We start from the raw sequence: 26354 nt of genomic DNA, 5'->3' as shown, positions 1-26354 counted from the left end.
TGGGAACCCCCCTGCTTTTGAGGGCAACATTAAGAATGAAGGAGTGCCAGAGACAGCAGCCCATTTCCTACCACGTAAGGTAGGCACTAAAAATCTAAGCTCTCTGGCACACAGAAATACTACTACTTGCAAAAGTGATGTAAAGTGACTTGAAAAACCACTGGAAAGGTTATTTAGAAATACAGTTAGTACAGTAATATATTTAGTTATACAGAAACCAAAACTTGACAAGAAATAAGACAGTCTGGGAAACCCTTTAAAAAATATATATATATATCATGGGGGGGAGAGGGGCAGCACATGGATTAATTTTTATAAATATGCACATAGAACCAAACAGGAAGAACACCTGTGTGGGTCACAGTGAAGAAAGATAAAGAGGAGGAAAAAGAAACCCACCAACTTTGAAAATAAATTAGCAGAAACTAATAGTAAACTAAAGCCAGAGGGTTCAGGCTTACTCTTATTTTAAAGAGTAACATTTGCCTAGCATTTATCCCAAATCTAGTAATACTGGTACACTCAGAAGGGATTTAAGTTCTTGAATTAGTTTTGCAGATTTCAAGTGTCCCAGTGGGCAGGCAATAAGCCACCTCCAAGCTAGAGCTGTAGATAAGAATGCATGCAGAGGCCCAGGAGGGAAGAGAGTACTTTGCACACAGCAAAAGTCTAAAATGTTTAATTTATAGCTGAAATAACTTATATCTGTAATGTGGTCGGCTTGTCTGGATGATAATGCAGTGAAAACTGAAGAGGCATATGCTAGGCTGCCTTTATTCCACTGCCCCGGGAGCAAGCTTCTCCCCACCCCTACCCTTCTTGACAGATCAGTACCACTGCCCATCACTCCTTTGGTCTCTTACATAACAAAAAAAAACGGTGTTGTACATAAGAGGGAAGCAGAAGAAAGCACTACTGTCCATTGAGCTCTCCTGTTCGCCCCTCTACCAACACCAGGATCTTCGCCGGAATCGCCACGCTGAAGCAGGGCACAGTTTTGTACCCAATCCCCCTCCCGAAACTGGCTTCAGTTTACAATACCATTGGCTACTGTGTGCATGAATCCAGATGTGGGGTTCTTCTGCCAATGTAGGAATAATCTGTGCCCTGCTGGCACTACTGCTGATCCCTCATTGTCCGTAGCAGTCATTAAAAAAAGATTGTACAATAAGAATAGAAACTTTTCTCTTTTTAATAATAAAAAAAAAGAAAAAAAAAAGAAACTCTCTCAGTCTTCCGTTAGATCCTGCACAAACAGCACCTGAGAGCGAGCGAGTCCAGCTTCTTGTAGTGTGGGGGGATTTGGCCTCTCTTCAGTGGGGAGACAGGGCAAAACCCGGCGGGGAAAATTAGCCACGATCTGAAATTTCTCAGGGCTTTCCTTCAGAGAAAAGAGGAAATCATAGATCACCTGCACAGAAAGAGACAGCTTGTTACTTTAGTTGACTAAAAAAGAGGCAGGTACACCTTTAGATTTAAAACATTTAAGAACATAAAGCATGAGGGCTGCTTCTCCAACCAAACTACTATTATTTATTTATCAAATTTATATCCCGCATTATCAAAAACGTATCTAAGCAGGTTAAAAAAGAACATTCATCATACAAGCATATAAAATACACAATCATTATCTTCTACAATAACATCATACATCTATCTGTTTACATTATTCAATTAATCTCATCAAAAAATGCCTCCTGGAAATGTTTTTAGTTGCCTCTTAAAACACAAAGAAGTTATCTGAGGGAGATTGTTGGTTCTGTTATGAAAAACAAGATTAGTCTGGTATCACGGCCTATTGCTTATGTCTAATGATGCTTTTCAATCTATGCTTCACTCAAAACAGCTGTCACAACAGGCCAAAATGCAGCACAGCTGGAGGATCTCCATGCCACCTTTCTCCTTGACAACATTCATATTTATAATAATGTAAGCAGCACCCTTTGATCCAGGTGATGAGGGTTCGATTCCCAGCTTAGTTCCTTGTGGTATTGGGCAGCTCACATGTGATATATTTTAAAAGAATAGTTAAGCTCTAGAACTTGTTGTATGGTAATGTGGTAATGGTGGTTAGTATATATGGATTTTTAAAAGGTTTGGACAAGTTCCTGGAGGAAAAGTCCATAGTCTGGTATTCAGATGGACATGGGGGAAGCCACACTGCTTGCCCTGGAATTGGTAGCATGGAATGTTGCTACTGTTTGGGATTCTGCCAGGTACTTGTGACCTGGATTGGCCACTGCTGGAAGCATGATACTGGGCTAGGTGGACCATTGCTCTGACCCAGTATGGCTGTTCTTATGTGCTATTTTTATTCCAATTGTTACAGTTAATGACATAGACACATATCTGGCTGATGCTGTACCAAGCGTCACTGGAGCCATCTGCAGGTTATGAAAGCTACTTTGTGCACTTTTAACTCCTTACAGCTGACTGAGCACATGGTGGTATCATCTGCCCCACTACACACACTTACCGTTAATGGCTGAGTAAAGAGGAAACTTCTCTCCACTCTAGAGTCATTTGGCATCTTGAAGATGATTTTTACACTGTCTGGCTCATCTGGGAGAGGTTCCGGAGGAAGACATTCAGACCTCCGCACTTTTTCCTGCTGCAGGTTCTGAGAGTGAAAGGAAGAATATGAAACAATATGAGCCTTGCCAAGACCCATGTGACAAGGCTCCTGCATCTTTCCCCACGTACCTGCCATCTCCTTTCTTCTGCCAGCATTTGCTGATGGGCCGCCTCCTCTTCTAGTCTTTTCTGCTCCTGTTTCTCTCGCTTCTTTCTGTCCTTTTCTTGATCTGCTCGGAGAGATGCCAGGTATGCCTCATCCTGTTGCTGCCTCAGCACCTGAGTTTGGTTCCGTTCTTCCCTGCATACACACATTGACAGCCCATGAAGAACCCAAATATCCCTCAGAGGCAACCCAAAATACAAGAAACTGAGCAGACACCATAGGGAGAACCTTATATTTCTCATACTTAGTGGGAGTACCTTTCCAAGCGTTCTGACACGAGGTAAGTCTGGTTAGAGTCCATGATGAAGGTCAGCTGGTTTATGAGGTCCTCAGCCTGGATAAGACCTTCAAGCCGGCCCACCACTGTCATTCTGCGGTCTTTCAGCATGATCATGGTGAGGAAAGGATATGTGTTTTCACGCAGTGCCTGGGAGACTGCAGGATAAGACAAACACTGTAACAGATCAGAGCAACATGCAGTGCCACTGTATGCCATGAGGGTGTCAGGACCAGACCCCACTGCCTCAGGACACTAATAACAAAGTGGCCATTTAAGCAGAGCACAGGTTAAGAGAAACAGCCTTTATTCTGAACAAAGTGGCCATTTAAGCAGAGCACAGGTTAAGAGAAACAGCCTTCGTACTGGACAAAGAGAAATTTTTAGCTTTCTGTATCTGGGGACTCAGCCACTGGCCACACTGCTGTTCTGTAGCAGGAACTCTTGCTATTAACACACAACGTTCATTTTACTCATCTAGCAATACAAATCTATTGTTAATTCTGCACTCACACCAGTGACAGAAAATGTGCTGTCCACACAAACTTTCAGAGACATGTGCTTCAGTGGCAACCCAGGGAGTGAGGCTGGCCCTTTGAGTGTTTGATATCCTGAGAAAGGGGGAGGGGAAAAGGTAGCACGCTTCCCCCCCAACTCCATCTCTCATGCTTTTCTCTTTCTTTCACCTTTCTCACTTCCCTCTCCGTTACTTTCTTAATCTTCTTTTCTCATTTTTTTCGCATCTCATCCCTGCCCTGCCTCATGATATGCTGAAGTTGTTACAATATCTCCTGGCTCTGGCCACTTGCTCCAGCCTTTTCTCACTTCATGTGATGACTTCCCTAGTGACCAATGCACATCAGCATCCTCTTGGCACTAGGAATGTTGGGGAAGTACTCCCTGTTGGGTCAGAGGACCCTGCAAAAAGCAGCTGGTGGGGCCTGTCACATGGGAAAAAACACCCCTTCCCGACTGCCGGAAGGAAAATTATGGTAGGTTAGAAAAACAAGTTCCTTGGGCTGAGTTTGGGGACCTCGGTAGTTACTAGCGCTTGTCCTAATCCTTTAGATCTGGGTTGTATTCTCTTCCCTTGGCCACTCTCCAAATTCCAGAGTGCTACGGAGTTGAAGGAGCAAAAAATACCTCGGTATCCCTCTGGCTTGTTCGTGGAGCATGCCCAGAAAAGCATCCGGCTGTTAATAAAATGGATGACCTCGGGTCTGCAGAGCGTATTGCTAAAGGAGAAGAAAAGGCACTTTATGGAACTCCAGTAAAAGCAGCATTCGATACAGGGACCACAGCCATCAAACGTACGTCACCTACCGACAAAATTCATCAGAATCTTGGTGATCATCGCCATGAAGATAAACCAACAAAAAGCGAAGCTCCCGTTTGGCATCGTTCAGTGCCTGGAGATGGGGAATGGAGAGAGGAGAAAGGTCACAGACTGACAAACAGCAGCAGGAGAATGCTGGGCAAGGTATGAGCACACTGACGACCCTTTTTCTTTCAGACCATGTCCACAAGAGAAAAAAGCTTTTACGCTTTACAGTTCCCCTGTCCCTTCTCTTTCTGAATTTAACAAACCCAGAAGATGCTATGCTAACATTACTGTGAAATCCCACCCCCCCCCCCCCCCAAGCAGAATGCAAAACATCCCCTTCTAGAACAGGACACTGCCCAAGCCAAGCTTTCCAGGCACCTGCCCGCCCCTTGCTCCAAGACATCCTCGGTGTCACAGCAATCCTTTCCAAGCCCTCACCCTGTGTCTAGGCCGTCTAACTATGCTTCCAGCCACAAATTTTACTACCATTTCCAGGCAAAGAACTGAAAACACTATGTAAAGAAGCTATACAGGGTAAGTGTTGATATACTTATTGGCCATTAAACGGAACATGTTCACCGAGGCAGCCAACAACACATATCTTCTCTTTATAATTAACATAATTACACTTCATTAAATATTGCAGAATAAATTACAATCTTATCACTGTTATATTCAATATTCACTGTCGCTGCCTAAGGATGTAAATGCATCAAAACATTACTCATGCCCAACTCCTCCCCCTGCATCAGGTATATTAAAACATCACTTAAGGTTACAAAATATCTCTTTTTCTTTCATCACTAACCTTTCATATTGTTAGCAATTCCACTGACTTCAGTCAGTTACCTCAAAAATGAAATTAGTAGTTTGTAATTTATTAAAAGGGTACCACCTGCAAGATACAGTAGGCAGAGTATATAGGATACCCATGACTCGACAAGGCATGTAAAACCAGTTTCTTCACTGCTGACCTCTGGTTTTAATTGGGTTCTAGAGGTACTGGGAGATAACATGATGTGCCTAAGTCATATAAACTCTGTGGCAGCTGGGAATGTTCAGCTCTGCCCTCCAGAATGTCTGTGCAGTGTCTTTACTGACCTGGCTGTATGTTCCCTGGTAGAACACAGGGTGGCCCCGTCCATACTTCTCTTCAAATAGCTGGATAAAGGAAACAATGTCCCCTATAGGATCTGTAACTCGACTGCGAGGATCAGGACGGAGAAAACGAAGTGCAAACCTTGGAGAAAAGACAACACTGTTAGAAAAGCTCAGCTTCAGACAACTGAGACTGTAACCAACCCACCGCTACCTTTATAAGGTAAAAATCTCTTATCAGAAAAAAACTGCACAAAAGAAAAAGTGTCTGAAGGCTCTGCACAACTAGGTTTTTTAGCACCAGAAGGCACCAGCAAATTCTATGGACTGGAATTTCTGATGGCATACAGTCTGATCATTTAATGCAGTCATTATATAAGTAAAGTATTTTCAATCTGCAAAGTAAAGCGGGAGGCCAGAAAGAGTGATTATAAAAAACATACCTTTAAACCAAAAACTGAAAATCATTGAAATAGTCACTGGTGTCAAGGAGAGGAATGTTTTCACATAGTCTAAGTACATTAACTGAAGCACAAAAAAACATTACCCCGCGTAAGAGAAGCAAAGGGAGTGGGGTCACCAGAAAGCAGAACCATCAATGCTGCTGTAACAGAGCCAGAGATTAAATACCAAAGGCAAGGGAGGATTAATAGCTCCAGAGAGAGCGTTCTCTCACTGGCTGTTACTTCACCATTTATAATCAAAAGACTGAGGGTGACAGTTTCAGGCAGGAAACGGGAAGAGGAGTATCATTTCAGAGATATAAGGAAAAAAGTGAAAACCAGTTATAGATTTTAAACTGGACCAAGAGTTGCATGATAGATGTGACATTGTGCTTTAAGGTGTGGCCTGAATACAAATTTCCCAGCTCCTATAATCTAAAAGGCTTTAAAAAATGAAATCCCCCCAGAGACTCATCCTGTTCTTTAAACCAACAGAAGGAAAATGGTTCTCTAAAGCTGCCACTTTATTACAAAAGAGAACCAATGGAAAGAAAAGATAACTCTCACAAACATATGCACTGTTCTCCACCCAGCTAACTTAACAGAAAATGTTATAATACTGCATACTACTCCTCCACCCTCACCAGGCCACTCCTTCATGCCACCCACTGGCACATGTTCCTTGGGAGAACACTGATAAGGACTGGCCTGTAGCTGAGACGAGAAGATCCTGCATCACAGTCTGTATCATGTTAAAAAAGCCTTCCGTCTGTAAATGTAGGTCTGAAAAGTGATTCGCTTGGAAACCCTGGTCGGTTTTAAGAAAGCCTAGATATAAAGGGTTCTAAAAAAGGCAGATGCTGCAAGGTCCTGCATCCAAAGCCTATGAAAGAACCCAAATATTTTCAGTGAACAGAGAAAGGAAGATAGCTGTGTTAGTCCAGCTAAAGGTTAATAACAACTAAATATGAAAAATACGACAATGCATTGTTTACTAACTTTTGGAAGCCACAGCCCCCTTCCTCGGGTCAGGATAGTATGAGCAAAAGGAAATATGTTTTCCCCGAAATGGCAGTGCATGCCTGGAAGCCCTTCCAGAGGAGGTGAGAGGAAAAACTGACAGAATTGAAACAGAGGCTAGAAATCAGGCACACTGTACGGAATGACAGAATCCAGAACAGGAGACACAGCATTTCACTGGGGCTGATACTAGGATGCATTTGGAAATGTTCTACATATGGATCCTCTCAACTAAGTCTTTCTGTCATCACTTATTAAGTTATTAGGTTTCCCCGCTGAAGTTTTGATTTCTAAAACTTCTGATTACCGATAATCTAGTCAAAGGCTTAACTCTTCCACTCTCACCACATGGTATAAATTGTCAAGTGAAAGATGTACTCACCGAAAGATATCGAGTAGTGTGTAATACGTAAATCGGAATGGAAGCATTATCAGGTAGTAACCCCATCCTAATAGCCCCTAAAATTTCAAGCACATGATGTTAGAACCAACTTCCAGCAACAATAACAAGAACAAGCTATTGAACTCACTAAACAGGCAAACTGCTTTCCCTTGCTACAGCCAAAAACAGACAGGAAATATTACCCTGGGCTGTGGTCTTGAGACAACATAGCTGTATAGCCTCTGGTCTGCAGTATTCACTTGTAGTGGCCGGGTGGGAGGAGGGTTAAATACACTCGGAACCCCCTCTTGCTCATTCAGCCTGTCTTGTACAGCTGCCTGGGGTAAACAGGAAAGAGATGGAGGTTACCTGTGTTCAACTGAGCTTTAACCTCATACATACCCTACACTCCCAAACTGGATCCTCATGAACTCTCTTTTTCACCAGAACAGCTATGCATGATCCTACTGTCACAAGAATCTCTCCATGTTAGCTGCTGCACTATCCCCCACACAGCACTTCTCCATCAAACTGCTGGTTAATCAAATACCTCAATATTCCAGTTATGCTGTTCAAGGGTATGGCGACATTGGTCCATAGACTCTATTCCAGTCAGGTCCTAAGGAAGGAAACAAACAGCAAATAAGAGAAGCACAGCCTGCGCTCCTAACTGAACCTGCTAAGGAGCAGCAGAGTGGAATTTTCACATTCCTATGAATGATGGTACTTGGAAAGCATGGTATCAACTTCAGCCAGCCCTAGAAATACAGCATTCAAGTGTGCTGTAGAACACAACCAGCAGCCTGCACTGTGTACTCAAAGAGAGTCCAATATTTATTCATATTCTGCCTATCTGGGAGAAGTCTCCCCCAGGCAAAAAGTGGGAGAAAGTTTACACCCCTAAATATCAAGTCAGAGCCCTGTGAAAATGGCATGGAACCTTAGGAGTTACTTCACTGATCTTTTCTTTTTTTTTAATGAGTAAAGCATTCAGAACATCCCAAACTATTCTCCCAGTAGGTAGACAGCTGCCTAGGAGCATCCTTTGGCTGGAAGGCAAGGAAGAAAGGATTCATCAATGGGTCTCCAATATATGCAAATCTCTCATGCATATTCACTGTGGTAATCCTGAAGGTGTTCCTCCAGGAGAGGACCCTAGGAACTGAGCCATTTTCAGTCCCGTGAGTCTGGAAACACACAGCCTGAAAAGGATGGGGTTGCCAAAAGCAACCTTTGCATGTAGTGCTGTACTGTCAATGACTGTCCTGGCTGCAAGAGGGGAAACTCCTCCATCCTGCTAACAATGGCTGAGGGGGACTTCCTACTCCTGTACTTACAGATCAGCCAGAAAGCAACTGTTCTCTAACTAACAAAAGATTGTTGTAATAACACTACTTCATGGCTTATCAGTCAAGTGGCTGGATATGATGTGCTGAACAACTCTATGGCTGACCCGCTAGCTGAACTGCCGCAGAGGAGACATGGTGTGATCCCCAGCCTGGGGTCTTCTACACTCTGGACCTACGAAGCCTTGGTACGCAGTCTAAACTAAAGTCTGTCGCTACAATGATTGGCCCGTATTTTTTTTTTTTTAATACACTAAACTTTTTAAAAAAGATGAAAAAGCCCCAGGTAGTTGTGAATGGAAGGCTCATGGCATCATAGCCAGTACTATTTTGGCTGAAAGTCCAAAGAAGCTGGCAGAAGCTGCTGGACCAAATAAAACATGTTCTCTTATAGGCTTCTGCGGCTGGCGTCATAATTGTTGTGGTTGTCGAGGTCTTGCTACTTCTGAGTAAGTGGAATCAAAGTTTCAGCCATCATGCTGTGGCTTTCTTCAGAGTATGGCTGAAATGTCAGTAACACTTACTGAGACACAGCGAGACCCAGACAACCACAACAATCAAATACAACATCTTTTGTGAGACACAACTCATATTCTAGTGCTTCTAAACCCTCTCCTGGAGGCAGACCTATCCAGATGGGATTTCTACACTAGTTACAATGAATATGCCCAAGATACATTTGCATATATTGGAGTTCTGCATATTCACTGTGGTTATCACCAAAACCCAAATGGATAGATATGCTTCCAGAAGGTTGAGAAGAACAGTTATAGACTTGTGATCTACAGTGCATCATAAACTCTATTGCTGCTTGTGACTTCACAGTATTTGAATAGGCAGGGACAGAAACAGGTATATAGGCAATGGAATAGGGTGGGTCACAGGAGTCATGGCCAAATATTTTGCCCAAAACAGCATCAGCAACTTGGGGGCAAGTCTGGAGACTAATTTGCTACTCCCCTCCAATCAAAATTATATTCCATTGGAGAGGTGACAGAGGAGGAAGAAAAAAAGAGAAAGAATTAAAGGAAGATGAGTAAGGAGATAAAATAGGAAGAGTCAAGGCAGAATTATAGAGAAACTCAGATGATGTGCAATTGAGAAGAGAAAAAAAACTGGAATGATCAGAAAATAAAATTAATAAACATTAAGAAAAATCAGAATGAAAGATGACATTGTGTGAATACACAATTCAAACCGCCAAACTTTTATTTTGAAAAGAACATATTAAAAATTCTGAGTATGCTACCACAGATAGTTCAGCTAGTCCAGAACATAGGCAGCCACAACCAGTTTAAGAAGTCACTTGCAAGGAGTGGACACATGGCACTGGGTGTCAACAGAGCCAAGAGTATGATTTTAAGATTGTGCCCTTGACCTTTAGGTCAATGAGAGGCAATAGCCCAAGATAGTCCTTGAGGTGACACTGTTTTTCATGCTGGAGTTACAAAAAAGGTCTCAGTGACAGAATAAGAACATAAGCGCTCACATTATGAAATAAACTGAGAAGATTTAAGAAGAATCTAAAGAGTAAAATCCTTTTGTTTCTATCAGATGGAATAAACATTTAAATAATTAATAGGCCCCAGCTAATACAGATCAAACTGAGTGGAGTGGAATGGGTAGACGTGAATCGTTTGTTTACTCTTTCCAAAAATACTAGGACTAGAGGGCATGCGATGAAGCTACAAAGTAGTAAATTTAATACAAATCGGAGAAAAGGTTTCATCACTCAACGTGTAATTAAATTCTGGAATTCGTTGCCATAGAATGTGGTAAAGGCAGTTTGCAGAGTTTTAAAAGGGTCTGGATGGCTTCCTAAAGGAAAAATTCATAGACCATTATTAAATTTACTTGGGGAAAACCCACTGCTTATTTCTGGGATAAGCATCATAAAATGTATTGAGGTTTTCTGGGATCTTGCCGGGTATTTGTGACCTGGATTGGTCACTGTTGGAAACAGGATACTGGGCTTGATGGACCTTGGGTCTGTCCCAGTGTAGCAATACTTATGTACTTATGGATAGGTAGCTGCATTAGAGCAAGGGATAGCTTTGGTTTGACAGGCTGAGACTGAATGAATGTGGGAATGGGAGGATATGGGTGACAAGAGTGGGGAGGGCCGAAGAAACATTTGTTTCACTAGTTTGCTAGTAAACATAACCATTGGCAAGTCATAGCTGAAGGAAGATGTCACCTCAGGGCTAGACAAGAGGCTACACTGACCCAGAATACAGTAAAACAGAAATCTAAATCAAGCAGATTCAACCAAGAAACCCAACCTGAGCCTAGCTAATATTAATATATCATGAGCTGAGAAGGTGTTCAAGTTTTCTATAGACAAAAATTTCTTTGGCCAGATGAAACACTTCACAAGCATGTAAACGCTGTCCTGATTACAGGTGTCATGGAGCATCTAACTGACTCATCTTCTTTGTGTGCTTAAAATTAGGTCAAGACAAAACGGGCAACTGTGTAGAGATCTGACTGTACATTTGTCTTTTAGATTGTAAGCTCCTGTAAGCAGGGACCGTCCTTCTATGTTAAATTGTACAGCGCTGCGTAACCCTAGTAGCGCTTTAGAAATGTCAAGTAGTAGTAGTAGATGACCTTTTATTAGGTTTAATGACTTTTGACTACTCGCCTTTCCGAATCTTGATTTTTTTTTTTTTTTTTAATACTGCTACAAGTTCAGGTACACAACTTATTTTCCTGTCCAAGGGGGCTCACAATCTTCCAAGCTATACCCGAGGCATCGGAGAATGAAGTGACTTGGCCAAGGTAATCGAGAGGGTCACTAGGCGAAATAGGAATTGAACCCTGGATTCTCTAGTTCGTGGTCTGCTGCTTCAACCACTAGGCTTCTCTTGACTGATACATTTGGACACTCATGGCTTTATAGAACAATATCCAAAACTACTTTGATTATTTTATGTAACTTATAATATGTTAACACAAGTACACACTGATCTACAGGGCAAGTGAATCCAAAAAAGCTTTACAGTCGGTCTCCGTTTTGTTTTATGTTTTGCCTGCCTACACACTGGCCTGAGTTCTCTTGGGCTTCGTGAGCTTTTGTAGGTGATTGTGTGGGACAAGAAGAGTTTTCCGTCGTATTTATCCCCCTCCCCTTCTGGTGCAGATTCCAGGCCTGCGACAACCCAGCTTTGGGGGGGGGGGGGGGGGGGGGGGACCCTCATTCATTTACTCGGAGTAACATCTTCGGGGAAGGGTTTCCAGGAGCAGCCCCGGAAGGAAGAGTGTCATGTACTGGCCTACGGGACCTCCGATAAGAGAAGGAGGAGAATGGTAAAGGGAGCCAGCCCCCGGCTGAGGCTCTGCGGGCTCCTTCCCAGGACCCCTCACGGGTCCTCCCCACACACAGAGGCAGCGCTACCACATTCCCGGGAACCCGTGTGTGCGGTGCTTTCTCGCCTTCCACTTCCATCCCAGTACCTGGAACTGCAGCAGCTTCTCTGTCTGCTCCTGGGATAAATCCTGCTCACCAGGCGCCGCCATCTTGCCCCGCCGCCGCTCTGTCCCGTCACTCGCCGGAACTGACGTGACGACGACGACGACGCCGGCCGGCCGGCGAGGCGCGCGTGCGCACAAGCTTAGGTAGATGAGGAAGAAAGGTGGGACGCGACCAGTTTGAGAGGGAGAGAGCAGGAGCCGGCATGATGTCAAAACGTTGAAGGCACTTAGGTTGGTCTGTTTCTCCTTCACCGCGCAGCCGTCATTCAAGTACACTCAAAACAATGCAACCAAACGCTGCTGCATCCACGTTGTCCTTCTTTATCGTTTGTAGCATTTTTATTTACTCTCACTTATATTTTTCAAACATGCCAGTTTGTGCAGTGCAGAAAACAAAAAGCGCAAGTTCCCACAAACCATCTTTCTCTTTTGATCTAGACACAGGGGAAAAAAAGATTTTAAATGCACCCAGGTTTCAAACTAATTCATGTTTAATGTGGGATATAGATAATATAAATATAAATAGATAGGTAGAAACTCTACATTTTGAGCACCTGATTCTCATAACATGATATGTGGTTTAGTGGCCCTTTACCAGGAGAAAGAAAAAAACAACAAACAAATCTCTGCATGAATATAGGGTGTCCCTACAACCAGACCTACTACTAATCATTTCTATAGTGCTACTTGAGGTCGTCAGCGCTGTACACTTTATATTCAGGTACTTTCTCTGTCCCTAGAGGGCTCACAATCTATGTTTTTGTACCTCAGGCAATGAAGGGTTAAGAGACTTGCCCAACGTCACAACATGGTTAGCATACACTAAAAATGTTAGTGTGCCTTTGTAAACAGGGCCCTAAAATGCTAACAATTGAAAAAGTGCACCAAAAATGAAGCCGATGGTTGAGACCAAAAAAGAAACATCTAATTAGCTGGATCACATCAAATTTATAATTTTTCTACTAAAAAAATGCTCACTAAACCCCCCCCCCCCCCCCATTTATTAAGCCGCATGCCAATGCTGTCACAGCCCGTTCAAAGTAAATGGGCTGTGTTGGCATTACCACATGGCAGCCTCTAGCATGGGTTAGTAAACAGGGGCGTAAAAAAGCTGAAAAACTTATGCGTTTCAATTTGTACGTTCCACTGATGTCATTATGCATTCCAACCACAGAGGAGAGCTGATATCAGCAGTAGGCAGATGGAAAACAATATAAAAAGCCAAATAACATCAAAAATCAATGGAACTCCACAGTAAGAACTTTAAAAAAGCTTATTTTTACCTCAACATTAATCAGATAAGAAATTAAAATACCTATAAAACATATGGAGCCAATCCAAATCATAAATATATGATAGGCATAATCACAAAACTGGGACAACCCTACATAATAAGAACATAAGAATAGCCATACTGGGTCAGACCAATGGTCCAACTAGCCCAGTAACTAGTCCAAACCTTTTTTAAAGCCAGAAACACTAACCGTTGACACCATATCATCCGGCAGTGAGTTCCAGAGATTAACTATTTTTTGAGTGAAAAAAGTATTTTCTCCTATTTGTTTTAAAACTATTTCAATGTAATTTCATTGAGTGTCCCTGGTCTTTGTACTTTTGAAAGACTGAAATATTGGTTCACTTCTACCCGTTCTACACCACTCAGGATTTTGTAGACTTCAATCATATCCCCTCTCAGTCGTCTCTTTTCCAAGCTGAAGAGCCCTAACCTCTTTAGCATTTCCTCAAATGGGTGGAGTTACATCCCCTTTATCATTTTGGTCACTCTTCTTTGAACCTTTTATAATTCTGCTATATCTTTTTTGAGATACAGCGACCAGAACTGAACACAGTACTCAAGGTAAGGTTCCACCATGGAGCAATACAGAGGCATTATATTATTATCGGTCTAATTTACCATCCCTTTCCTAATAATTCCTAGCATCCTGTTTGCTTTATTGGCTGCTGCCACCACACACTGGGCAGAATATTTCAGCGTATTGTTCATGATGACACCTAGATCTTTTCTTGGGTGCTGACTCCTAGGGTTGAACCTAGTATCAAATAACTATGATTTAGGTTATTCTTCCTAATGTGCATCATTTTGCACTGGTCCACATTAAATCTCATCTGCTATTTGGATGCTTAATCTTCCAACTTCCTAAGGTCTTCCTACAATGTTTTACAATCTTCATGTGTTTTAACAACTTTGAATAGTTTTGTATCATCTACAAATTTAATCACTTCACTCCTTTAAACCATGTTTGTCTATGTGTTCAGTGATTTTATTCTTTATAATAGTTTCCACTATTTTTCCTGGAACTGGAGGAGTGGCCTAGTGGTTAGGGTGGTGGACTTTGGTCCTGAGGAACTGAGTTCAATTCCCAGCACAGGCAGCTCCTTGTGACTCTGGGCAAGTCACTTAACCCTCCATTGCCTGCCGCATTGAGCCTGCCATGAGTGGGAAAGCGTGGGGTACAAATGTAACAAAACAAAAAAAACTGATGTCAGGCTTACCGGTTTGCAATTTCCCAGATCACCCCTGGATCTATTTTTAAAAATAGGCGTTATATTGGCCGCCCTCCAATCTTCAGGTACTATGGATGATTTTAACGACAGGTTACACATTACTAACAGCAAATCTGCAATTTGATATTTGAATTCTTTCAGTATCCTGGGGTGTATACCATCCAGTTCAGATGATTTACTGCTTTTGTCGATTTGGTTCAGTACGTCTTCTAGGTTCACCAAGATTTCTTTCAGTTCCTCTGCATCATCATCCTTGAAAAACATCTCTGGTACAGGCAGATCTCTTACATCTTCTAAAGACTGAGGAAAATAATTAGTTCAGCCTCTCTGCTATGGCCCTGTCCTCCATGAGTGCCCTTTTCACTCCTTGATGATCTAATGGTCCCAAAGATTCCCTCACAGGTTTTCTGCTTCTGATGTAATCTGAAAATGTTATTACTATGAGTTTTTGTCTCTGAGGCACATTTCTCTTCGTATTCTCTTTTGGGCTTCTTTATCAATGCTTTGCATCTGTCTTGTTTCACATCTTCCTTTAACCATGCTGGTTGTCATTTGCTCTTCTTTCCACCTTTATTCATATGTGAAATACATCTGGTCTTGGCTTCCAAAATGGTATTTTTAAACAATATCCATGCCTGATTTAAAGTCCTAACTTTTGTAGCTGAGCCTTTCAGCTTTTTAAAAACCATTTTCCTCATGTTATCATAGTAAATGATGGCAGATAAAGACCTGTATGATCCATCCAGTCTGCCCAACAAGATAACTCATTTTACATGGTATGTGATACTTTATATGTATACCCGAGTTTGATTTGTCCTTGCCTTTCTCAGGGCAAAGACCGTAGATGTCTGCCCAGTACTGTTCTTGTACTAAGTTCTGAAGCTAACATCGAAGCCCCTTAAAATGTACACTCCAGCCCATCCCTATCTATTCAGTCACGATCAGGGCATAGACCATAGAAGTTTGCCCAGCTCCCGTTTAGTTTCCAATTACTGGCGTCACCACCCAATCTCCACTAAGATTCCACGGAACCATTCCTTCTAAACAGGATTCCTTTGTATTTATCCCACGCATATTTGAATTCCATTACCGTTTTCATCTCCACCACCTCCCGCGGGAGGGCATTCCACATATCCACCACCCTCTCCGAGAAAAAATACTTCCTGACATTAGTCCTGAGTCTGCCCCCCTTCAACCTCAATTCATGTCCTCTAGTTACCCTTTCAACAATTAAATGCTGCTGACACAGTAGATTTCCTTAGTGACTGCACTCCAGTTATTAAGTCAAATTTTATCATTTTATGATCTGTGTTTCCCAGTGGACCCGACACCATTACCTCTTGTACTAAGGCCTGCATTCCACCATATTTTTTTAACACATTCATACCCCACATTTTCTCACTAGTTGCAGGCTCAATGTGGCTTACAATACCATAGGGCAGGCTACGGTTTAGTAAAATACAATTAAACAATGTAATAGTATGATGGTAATCGTATAGGTATCGTATAAAACAATAAAGATAATAAAAGATAATAAGAGATTAATAGAGTTCATTAATTTTGCTGTAACAAAGAACAAGTAAAATTAGGTTGAGTCTGGAAGGTAAGCCTTTTTGAATAGGGTATATATATATATATATATATATATATATATATATATATATTTTTTTTTTTTTTTTTCAAAAGCAGTGAAAAACTAATAAATATAAATATAAAAATGGCAATTTAGAGGAATACTGATAAATCAGTGTCCAGGTTAAGTCCTTGAGGAGTCAGAGTCTTAAATCTAAAAATGAACCTTTGTTCATTTTTAAGCAGCAGGCTATCCACATTTCTCCTCTCCATGATGTACTAGGGATTGCAAGTGCACAGAAGTGATGACTAGCCAGGAGTGTGTGGTCCACCAGCGGTTTCTCCTTAATTTGCCTTTTGATAGCACTCTTGTGCTCAATAATCCTCACATTGAGTTTTCTCTTTGTCTTCCCAATGTATATTAAACTGCATGGACACATTGCTAAATACACTACTCCCTTGCATTTGCAATTGGAGAAATGCTTCAGGTGAAACATCTCTCCAGTTGTTGAATGGACAAATGTCTTGATGTTCAAATTGACTGTAACACACAGAATAGTTTCCACACTGAAAATGTCCAGTGGGTAGCCGTCTTTCTCTGGTGGTTGGTTGTGGTTGTGCTGAGGGGACTAAGGGACTGACATACCTCTTAAATTTAATGGTTCTCTTATAGGGAACCATCATTGGATTGGAAGATTGGAGGGTGGCCAATATAACGCCAATATTTTTACTATATCATTAGACATGTGTGTGAAAGGCATAGTACATACTGTCTTATCACCTTTTGGTCTGTCATCTGGTTTAATAATGATTCCCTGTCTGTGGTAGCTGCTGTCTGGTAGCATTTACTGATGCATCCTTCTGGGTATCCCTTCTCTCTAAGCCTTTTCTTCATGTTATATAATCTTTCTCTGTATGTCTTATGATCTGGTAACAGTGGTTAGTGTATCTGAGTTTTAAAAAAGGTTTGGACAAATTTCTGGAGGAAAAGTCCATAGTCTGCTATTGAGACAGACATGGGAAGCAACTGCTTGTAATGGGATTTATAGTAGGGAGTGTTGCCATGATTTGGGTTTCTGCCAAGTACTTGTGACCTGGCTTGGCCACTGTTTGGAAAACTGAATACTAGACTAGATGGACCATTGGTCTGACGCAGTATGGGCGCTAGCAAGGTTCCAGGGCCCTCTCCCTCCCTCCTCCGAGTTCCAATAGGTTGACCTGGCCAAGGTCGGGGCTGCAGTGAGGTTTCAAATGGGCTTTCTTGGTTCTCACCATTATTGGCAGCTTATCAATCCCCACACTGGTGGAAAGGCTCTTGAAACCTAACTTTTTGGATTTTGTTGTCCCCTAAGAAATGTTGATACTTATATTTGACTTTTTGCTTGTATCTACATTAGTATCTTTTAGATTGTACAGTGCATTGAACTCAATTTGGGGACATAATTCATAATTGTATTGTATCTCTATACAAAACTTTACTGCTTTAGCTATTAAGAGAAGGGAATGAGACTTGATATACAGCCTTTCCTTGCCTCTCTGTCACCTCTGTTTTCTGATCTTCTTTCGCCTCCTGGGTTTTGTACGGAGGGAGTTCGGCGCCCTTCTGTCCTCTGTAACGCTGGGGAATTCCCCGCGAGGCGCTGCTGCCTCTTCTGGTGGCTGGGGGTACTACAGTTCCTGCTGGCGCAGTGACTGCAGCTGCAGGAGCTGGAGGAGGGAGGGACTGCTTGTGTTCGGCAGCCTCGTTGCAGGAAGTGTGGGCAGCAGGGCCGGGCCAGATCCGCAGCATGGCTGATGACTTTGGCTTCTTCTCTTCGTCTTCAGAGAGTGGGGCTCTGGGGGAGGCAGAGGAAGACCCCGCTGCGGCTTTCCTGGCCCAGCAGGAGAGCGAGATGGCCGGCATAGAGAATGCCGAGGGCTTTGGGATGCTCGCAGAGGGCAGACCTGGAAACTTCCAGGAGCAACCGGATCCCGGTAAGTCTGGGAGGGCACAAAGGGCACTGTCAGTCTCCAGAGCTCGGCCTCTCTCTCCAGTGCTCCCCACTCGCTGCAGGGCAGGTGAAAGAAAGGTTGATTTATAGGTGGACTGCGCTGTATCCAGATCTTGACGAATAGGCTGACGAGCAGGTGTTGACTCTAAGCATTGTGTACACCGAGATGAGGAAACAAACTGAATATATGTGTGAAAAAGAAAGGCCTACTGGGCTGTACCTGCTGCGTCTGAATTGTATTTTCTAGGCGAGAGTTGTAGCGTTATTACCAAAGAAAAAATAACAGCACTTGTGAAAAAGTAGTTATGCCTGTCCTATGAGTCAGGGATCAGGGGATGCAGCAGGGAGGGGAAGAGGCAGCTGGTAGGAAGGAAGATTGATTCTTCTTTTGTGCTAAAAATAATGGAAATTAGCAGCTTCTTACGCTTCTCCAGTGTTGGTGAAACTTGTTTCTGTTTAAATCGTCACATGAACTTTGTAAGCTGAAAGATTATACAAGCACCACATCATCATGGAGAGAAAGGGAAACACCCCAGCAATTAAAATCAAGAATTTATTTCTGCCACTAAACACATTGAGCATGCCACGAGAAATCTTGGTTGACAGTAGCCTCTGCTGGCTACAGTGAAATCATCTTTAAAGCTGGAAGACTTTTGCTGTCTTATTCTTCATCCCCCCACAATTGGTGACTGAATGAAAAGCTGGATCTGGTGTACTGTGCCTGTTTTTGTTTTCAATTCTAGTGCACACTGTTACCAAAAGACTGCCTTACCTCTTCTTTCTGTGCTCCCGGGGAAGAGGATGGAAGCCTAGCTCTCTAATCTATATGCTTTTTAAAATAGTTGTAGCATTTTCAAATTTAACAGGAATCTGAAGACTATTTCTCTATATAGGCACATAATTAATAAAAAGATTTCTTCCTTTCTGTGATTAACATACTATTTAAAAAAAAATCAAGGTATGTGGTAGAAAAGTTTGCGCAAATCAATAGATAAGGATACTGGCGCTCTGAACCTCAGAGCTGGAAATTATTTCTCTTTAGCAACATCCTTGCTCATGGTTGAATTCTTAACTCTCCAGAGCGAAGTGTCCCAGTCTTTTTGGTTCTGTGTAGACCTGCCATTAACTTCCAAAAATGTCATGGCTTCCCTTCCCAGTGTTGCCAATCCAGTGCCCACTAGTCCTGTTTATTTCCTTCACAGTCCCTACAGCCTCTCTCTCTTTTCCCACCCTGCTAGTCCTTTCTCGTCTCTTTCTCCTTGTAGCCAGTCTCCTTCCGGCTATTCCCCTCCATTACTATCTCTCCTTCTCACCTGTACCCATATCCTGCTGAACATAAGAACACAAGAGTTGCCCCTACTGGGTCAAACTAAGAGTCCATCTAGCCCAGTATCAAGTACCTGGCACACACTGTCTCCCTTTAATACAGATCTATTTCATGCATATTTATTGTGGACAGTCTGAAAACCCAACAGGGTATGTCCCAAGGATTGGGGTGAGAACAAGCAGTTCTGCGGGGTTCCCGTGGAAGTGTAAGCTGCACCTGCACCAGCCTCTTATCTATCGAGTACCAAGTTCTCTGAGTACTATCTCCTCCTTCTTCCTTGCTTTGACAGCACAAATGTGGAAAGTCTTCCATTAAGGAGGTGGTAGAGACAAAAATGACGACAGAATTCAAAAAGGCATGGGATGAACACAGAGGATCTCTAATTAGAAAATGGAAGTTATAAAAATCATAACCTTAAATGGCTGCATGTGTGTGGATGTGTCAAGTGACGCTTAGGTGGCGACTCTGGCTGTGATGAACTAGGGCCGATACCAGGCAGACTTGTATGGTCTGTGTCTCATACATAGCAATCTGGTTTAGGATGGGCTGGAAAGGGCTTAGGCTGGAACTTCAGTGGCTGGAACATAAGGACAGTGCTGGACAGATTTTTATAGTCTGTGTCCCACAAATGAGAAGACAAATAGACTGGAGTGGGCTTCAACAGCAACACCAGCATAAGGATAGGGCCAGATAGACTTCTATGGTCTGTGTTCCAGAAACACAAAAGAAAGTATATAATATCACACTTGTTGATGTAATCATGAATTGATAATGAGTGTGACTATTGGGCAGACTAGATGGACTGTTCAGGTCTTTATTTGCTGTCACTTACTATGTTACAATTAATCCTATTTGCTCCCGGGCTGATGCGCAGACCTCAGCTCTGACACAGGCATGAGCATTGGATATCACCTGACCTACTGGCGCGTGCATGTGGTGACCTTTCAGCACACAGTGCCAGTAAATCAGAGACAAATCTTAGATGTGCACACTAGAGTGTTCCAAGTTTCAGCTTCCATGTCCTCCTTGCCTACTGTGCTGTGGCTCAAATCCAGAGAGAGACTGAGGGAGCTGACCGGAACTTTCTTTTATGTACATTAAATTCTTGCGGGGTGGGTGGAGATGGGTAAGATTTCTGTCCCCGTGCAACTCTCTACTCTGAAGCCATCTTCAGGGCCATGGGTGAGCGTCACACACTGCCAGCCACTTTCAGGTTATCCTGCCCTGTAAGTACAGGACTCAGCCAGTCAGTTCCTAGAGGTGCCATTTCTGTATGCTTTCCTTTAATACCTTTATCTTCTCGTTTCCAGTTGGTTTCGGGGATCTGGTCACCACACCGGTGAATGGGGGCCTCTTTCCGGTGAGTTCAAGATATTTGTATTGGTAAATCCACTCATGGATATTTGCAACTCACTGTGAATGTCCATGACATGTGGCTAATTTTATTTTTAAAACAATATATATTTAACCAACCAAATAATTTGTGTTATTTACTGTTGGGGGGTTTGCACCACATCTCAGTGTGGTATATACAGCAGATGTTGACACACACCTGGGAGGTGTTCACAGCTCAGTGTAGTGTCTGCAGCACACATTGAGGCATTCCAGAATTATACACCCCCTCCCTCTTTTCCTTGATGGTGGAAATATTTATGTCCCAAGTATTCTGTAATGACAGCTTTTGATGCCACCTCTTTGGCAGGTTGGAATGTATCATGCTGTGTGCATCTGGTTATTTGAATTCTAAAGAGTTGTTCGTACTGTGGTCCATCCCTTTAGCATTCTGCTCCAAATAATTTGAGATGTTGTTCAGGAAGAACTTCAAATAACTGTAACTGAAAGCTTCAGTGAAAAACAATTTGCTCCATTGGCTTTGTAAACATGATGCTGTTGTTAGTGGCAATTTTAAGCTGTTTAACTCATTGTGTTATGATTTTACTTTGTATATTTTTGTGTTCTTGGTTTAATTGTTTATATACTTAGTTTACTATCTTTATAATATTTGTATACAGTAGGGGGATTAGGGACATAAGAGATACATAAAAGTTACATTTGTTTACTGCACAGAAACATTGCCTTGTTCAGCTTCTTTTTGCACTCAGTTTGACATTTTCCCTTTACATTACTTTCCTGTCCTGAAAATTCATATCCGACAGAGGTCAGGGATTAAATCTATGCTGTCTATAAACTCTGAAGCCTGCCTTTGGAACCCGCAGCTGTCTTCTTGGTTATTAACTGTTTGGGTGATTTACTCCTCAATGAATAGTGATTTCAGTTTCCGGTGTTACCTATTTTAAAGGGTTTATCAATATACTAGGAAAAAAAAGCCCGTTTCTGACACAAATGAAATGAGCGCTAGCAAGGTTTTCCTTGGAGTGTGTATGTTTGAGGGAGTGTGTGTGCGAGTGACTGTGTGAGAGAGAGAGAGTGAATGTGCGAGTGTGTGTGTGTGTGACAGAGAGAGAGTGAGACTGGGTGCGAGTGTGTCTGTGAGAGAGTGTGTGTGATTGTCCTCTCTCCCCTGCCCCCCTCCAGCCACCCATCGATTCTCCTCTCTTCCCTGGCCCCACCTCCAGCCACCCAGCTATTCTGCTGTCTCCCCTGCCCCCCCTCAGCAATTGTCCTCTGTTCCCTGCCCCCCCCTCGAACCATGCAGTGATTCTCGTGTCTCCCCTGCCCCCTCCAGCCACCCAGCCTGCCCCCCCTTCAGCCACCTAGCGATTCTCCTCTGTCCCCTGCCCCCCCTCCAGCCACCCAGCGATTGTCCTCTGTTCCCCCCCCCCCCCCCCCTCCGCAGCCACCCTGCGATGTTTAACTGCAAAATTAGGGAGAAACATAGCTAGGCTGTTAGGCATTGTGACTCATGAGCTATCTACTATAATAAAAACGCACCTCCAACGTTCTGAAGCTGACACCGTGGCTTCATTGAAGGGTTCGTATCATTCGTTAGTCTGTCGCCCCACCCTCGCGTCATGACGTTTTGACATGGATCCCTCTGATAGGTCCGCCGCCCTCGACATCACGTTTTAACGCAAGGGTGGGGCAGAGAGAGAGATGTGACAGACTTACAATGTTACGAACCCTTCACTGATGCCACGGAGTCAGCTTCAGAACATTGGAGGTGCGTTTTATTATAGTAGAGATTTATCTCGGAGATCGTCATAGAAAATCTATGAGACGTAGGGTCCCTGATCACTAATGCACATCCTTTGGCAAAGTCCTTGCTGCTTTGGCTTCAGACCGAGGGCTCGAGACATCCCCTCCTCAAGAAGAGTTTAAGGGCAAGATGGGAAGAGGGACTGGGAGGGCAGGGTCAAGGTGGAGTAATGATGAGCCCTAAGACTCTCTTCTGTGCTTTGTGTAGGAATCTGATGGTTATTCAGTCATTGCACAGGCTGACCAGTTGGCCCAGGAGCCCGAGAGCATTCGCAAGTGGAGGGAAGAACAGAAGAAACGTTTGGAGGAGCTGGGTAAGGATTGTGCCACTTGTAACCCCCAATAAGACAACTGGACAAAGGGGAGGAGAAAGCTGCAGAGCATGATAGTGCAATGACGCAGAAATTGGTGTCGAGCGCAGCAGTCAGGCTCAGAACAGGAAGAACCTAGGAAATGAAGGATTATGGTGCAGATGCAAATGAACTGTACCGGGGGTGTTTATGTTGTGGAATAAGGTTAGGAATTCTGTAACCAGAGACACTTCATCTCTTGCTTCTAGATGCAGCTGCAAAGGTGACTGAGCAGGAGTGGAGGGAGAAGGCCAAGAAAGATCTGGAAGAATGGCACATCCGCCAGAATGAGCAGGTGGAGAAAACAAAGGCCAGCAACAGGTGTGTTGGTAGTTGTATGGGAAGAGCCCATATGACATTCTAATCACATAGTAAATGATGGCTGAAAAAAACAAATTAGCCCATTCCACTCAGGCCAATACCAGCCACTCTCACCTCAATGTTCAATCTCTAGTAACATTCTCAAGTATGCCCAGCCTGTATCTCTACCACCTCCAGTAGTCGGCCAGTTCAGGCCGTGTCATTTTTCTCTTTGATTCTTACAAGATCAAGACTAACTCGAATGCCCAGGTGCCCTTCCTTCTCTTGCTTCCAAGTTTTGTTACATACAAGAAATTTGCAGATCCTGAGGATCCAGCAGGGCTGTGGGATATATTGGAGAGGTTTGGGAATTGCTCATCTATGGTATTTTATTCATTAGATTTATTACTGCCTTTTCCAATCATAGTGCAGTGAAATTGGGCAGCTAGACGGGCTTAACCATCAGATTCAACCCGTCTTGCATTCTTACTCTGGACTGTTACAACTCACTCTTTGTCTAACTGTCTGAAAGATTAGCAGCTTGTAGTGAAATTAACACTCTCTTTCTCTCTCTCTTTTTCTTCCTTACCCCTCCTTTAACCCTTTCTGCCTGCGTGTCTGCTCACCTCTTCTCTAGGATTGCTGATAAAGCCTTTTACCAGCAGCCTAATGCTGACGTCATTGGCTATGTGTATGTGGTTTCTTTATCCTTTTATCTAACACCACCGCTCACTGCACACAGACATCCTGCAGCTCTGCTTTAATTGCCTGATGCACATTGTAGCAGGCGGCAGGCAGCAGAAGTGCTTTTCTTGTGCCCTCATAATAAACGTCACACAGCACGTTCTAACAGAAGCATCCTTCTCATGTCATTATTGGCTGACCCGTGATTGCAGCAATTCATGTATGGACTGATCTACTAGTGCACGAGATGAATTCATGGACAAACCAGGAATATTCAAGGAATGGCTGAGCACACAGACTTAGACCCGGTTAATCGGTGTGTTCTGTTTATCCTGAAAGACAGCAGGGCACGATGATGTGGCACATACTTAATTAGGCTGGTAGAGGCTGCCAGCTTAAAGGCCAAGTTTTTGCTTCTGCAATAAGACTTCAGTTCACATACCCCAATGAGATCCCCTCGTAGTTTATTTAACCTGCAGAACTGACGTGCTCAAGTGTACATGAATAGTGGCAAGATTGCCATGCAGTATAACATCTTTTACCTGCCCTTCTGCTTTTCAGGGCATCAGATGAGAATTTCATCTCAGAACCCAAGGACGATTCACCAGGCTCAGAATGGGAGAGAGTTGCCCACCTGTGTGACTTCAACCCCAAGAGTAGCAAGCAGTCAAAGGACGTCTCTCGAATGCGCTCAGTACTCATCTCCTTGAAGCAGAGCCCACTGGCGTACTAATCCTCTGCGGGGCAAGCAATATCCATAAAGGAACAGGAATATGAAGTGGGGGAGGGGCAGGGGCAGCAGCCCTGACCCTTCAAGTTCTATTGTAACCTTTCGGGAAGAGAATCACTCCTTCAGTATGAGATGCTTTGCACTTTGAGGGTTCTCTCTATGCAGCCCTATGCTTTCTCACGTTGACTTCACTAATTTTGGGAGTGGGATGTTGTAGTGTATTGTGTGTGTGTGTCTGGTTTAGATAAAGTTACCAAAGCAGCACTACATCACAACTGACCTGGATAAAGAGTGCCCTTTAGTTCCAATAAGGATTTAAACTGGTTTATTGCAATCTCATATATGTTATTGTAAAGCTTCCAGGCAGCCAGAGCTGTTTCCCTCCCCATCTCCAGGTAATTGCATAGTCTGGAAATCTCAGATTCCAGGCTGCACTGAATCACCATTCAGGAATTCCCCCCCCCCCCCCCCCCCCCCCAAAGACTCTCAGTGTCACACCCAGAACTTAGAAAATCCTCCTTCAAACTGGGGAGAAAGATTAAGAGGAAACTGAGCATTGAGGTCGGGACTTAAAAGCAGTTTCCACATCTGGGAACAGCCAAAATCCTTTCAAAGCTGGGACTGGACACCAGACCTACTGTTGAGGCATGGTACTGGCTGCTCCTGCTACCTTGCTCTCTGCAGTTCCTTTCAAGGTGAGAGTATATTATGTAGCAGAGATCCTGAAACCTTTTAAAGGATAAAATTAGTTTTATTAAGTGGGCTTACATGACTGTGTAATCTGAAACCATACTCATCACTTCTTTTGTAGGGCACAGCTTTAACACTACAGGTGGTGCTGATCATGTGGGGTGGGCTTGTATAGCTGTATATCATGTGGCAGACAGCAGGTGCACTTAGAATGCAGCCTATTAAAAAGCTCTCCTACATCCTTTGAGCTCTGTATTGAGGTTCTACTCTAGTATCGTGGATGCAGTCTGGTTATACATCTGTGGGGTTTACAGACCCTGCTTACTGCAGCCTGACACAGAAAACAGCCAATGTCCAAAATCCAGATTGGAACCTTAGGGGAAAGTAGTGAATTTTGAGTGATGAGGGCAGCAGAGGCTAGTAGAATGAGCTGCTCTAAGAGAGGGTATGTTTCCTGTCTGCTCACTTTGGGACATTTCTCTTCCAGCTGCTTGTGCAGGATTCCTTGCAGATAACAGTTAAAATCGTGTGGTGCCTTTAACCCTGCCTCTGCTTGTACTGGCTTCCCTTTGTTTTACTGTTGCATGAAATTCCCAGTTTCTGCTTCTCAGGACCATACTCTCCATGTATTACAATAAAATGAGGATTGTTTTACTCTAGTCTTCCAAGGAACTACCTGAATAAGTAATTTATTTTACAAATTTATAGGCAGCCTACCAAGGAGAAAGGCCTCATCTCAGGATAAAACAAACAATTTAACAGAAGCTAAACTAAAACCCATCCAGCTGCTAACACCCCCCCCCCCCCCCCCCCAATGAGGAAAATGCTTCACGAGCTGCCTTCAAATTTTTTTTCCCAAAAGGAGAAAACAAATCAACTAACTGCAGGGGCAGATTATGTCACTGTGCCTGTGGTAGAAAAATC

General features: G+C 43.2%; 2 protein-coding genes across 2 annotated transcripts; one reads left to right on the top strand and one right to left on the bottom strand.

Moving 5' to 3' along the window:
- Positions 1-157: 157 nt before the first annotated feature.
- On the bottom strand, positions 158-12165 carry FAF2 (Fas associated factor family member 2). The gene is made up of 11 exons (XM_030211594.1): positions 12087-12165; positions 7835-7903; positions 7488-7622; positions 7285-7361; positions 5443-5581; positions 4341-4426; positions 4161-4252; positions 2998-3175; positions 2704-2875; positions 2477-2620; positions 158-1411 (listed from the first exon to the last, which is right to left on the bottom strand). The coding sequence occupies exons 1-11, from the start codon at positions 12147-12149 to the stop codon at positions 1229-1231; spliced, it is 1338 nt and encodes a 445-aa protein (XP_030067454.1). The 5' UTR covers positions 12150-12165; the 3' UTR covers positions 158-1228.
- Positions 12166-17908: 5743 nt separating this feature from the next.
- Positions 17909-26102, top strand: CLTB (clathrin light chain B). Its single transcript, XM_030212154.1, has 5 exons — positions 17909-18176; positions 20831-20880; positions 22885-22990; positions 23236-23347; positions 24572-26102. The coding sequence occupies exons 1-5, from the start codon at positions 17990-17992 to the stop codon at positions 24741-24743; spliced, it is 627 nt and encodes a 208-aa protein (XP_030068014.1). The 5' UTR covers positions 17909-17989; the 3' UTR covers positions 24744-26102.
- The last annotated feature ends 252 nt before the right edge of the window (positions 26103-26354 follow it).

The sequence above is a fragment of the Microcaecilia unicolor genome, chromosome 8 (genome assembly GCF_901765095.1).
Source record: "Microcaecilia unicolor chromosome 8, aMicUni1.1, whole genome shotgun sequence".
NCBI classification, from domain to species: domain Eukaryota; kingdom Metazoa; phylum Chordata; class Amphibia; order Gymnophiona; family Siphonopidae; genus Microcaecilia; species Microcaecilia unicolor.
Note: the sequence above shows the minus strand (reverse complement) of the source record. Positions and strands in the feature narration are given on the sequence as shown.

Coding starts and splice junctions, on each gene's coding strand:
- FAF2 (XM_030211594.1), bottom strand. CDS start 12,149: ATGGCGGCGCCTGGTGAGCAGGATTTATCCCAGGAGCAGACAGAGAAG. Junction 7,623..7,834: donor AGCATAACTGGAATATTGAG/GTATTTGATTAA, acceptor TGTTTACCCCAG/GCAGCTGTACAAGACAGGCT. Junction 2,621..2,703: donor CAGAAGAAAGGAGATGGCAG/GTACGTGGGGAA, acceptor TTTCACTCTCAG/AACCTGCAGCAGGAAAAAGT.
- CLTB (XM_030212154.1), top strand. CDS start 17,990: ATGGCTGATGACTTTGGCTTCTTCTCTTCGTCTTCAGAGAGTGGGGCT. Junction 18,177..20,830: donor CCAGGAGCAACCGGATCCCG/GTAAGTCTGGGA, acceptor TCTCGTTTCCAG/TTGGTTTCGGGGATCTGGTC. Junction 22,991..23,235: donor GAAACGTTTGGAGGAGCTGG/GTAAGGATTGTG, acceptor TCTTGCTTCTAG/ATGCAGCTGCAAAGGTGACT.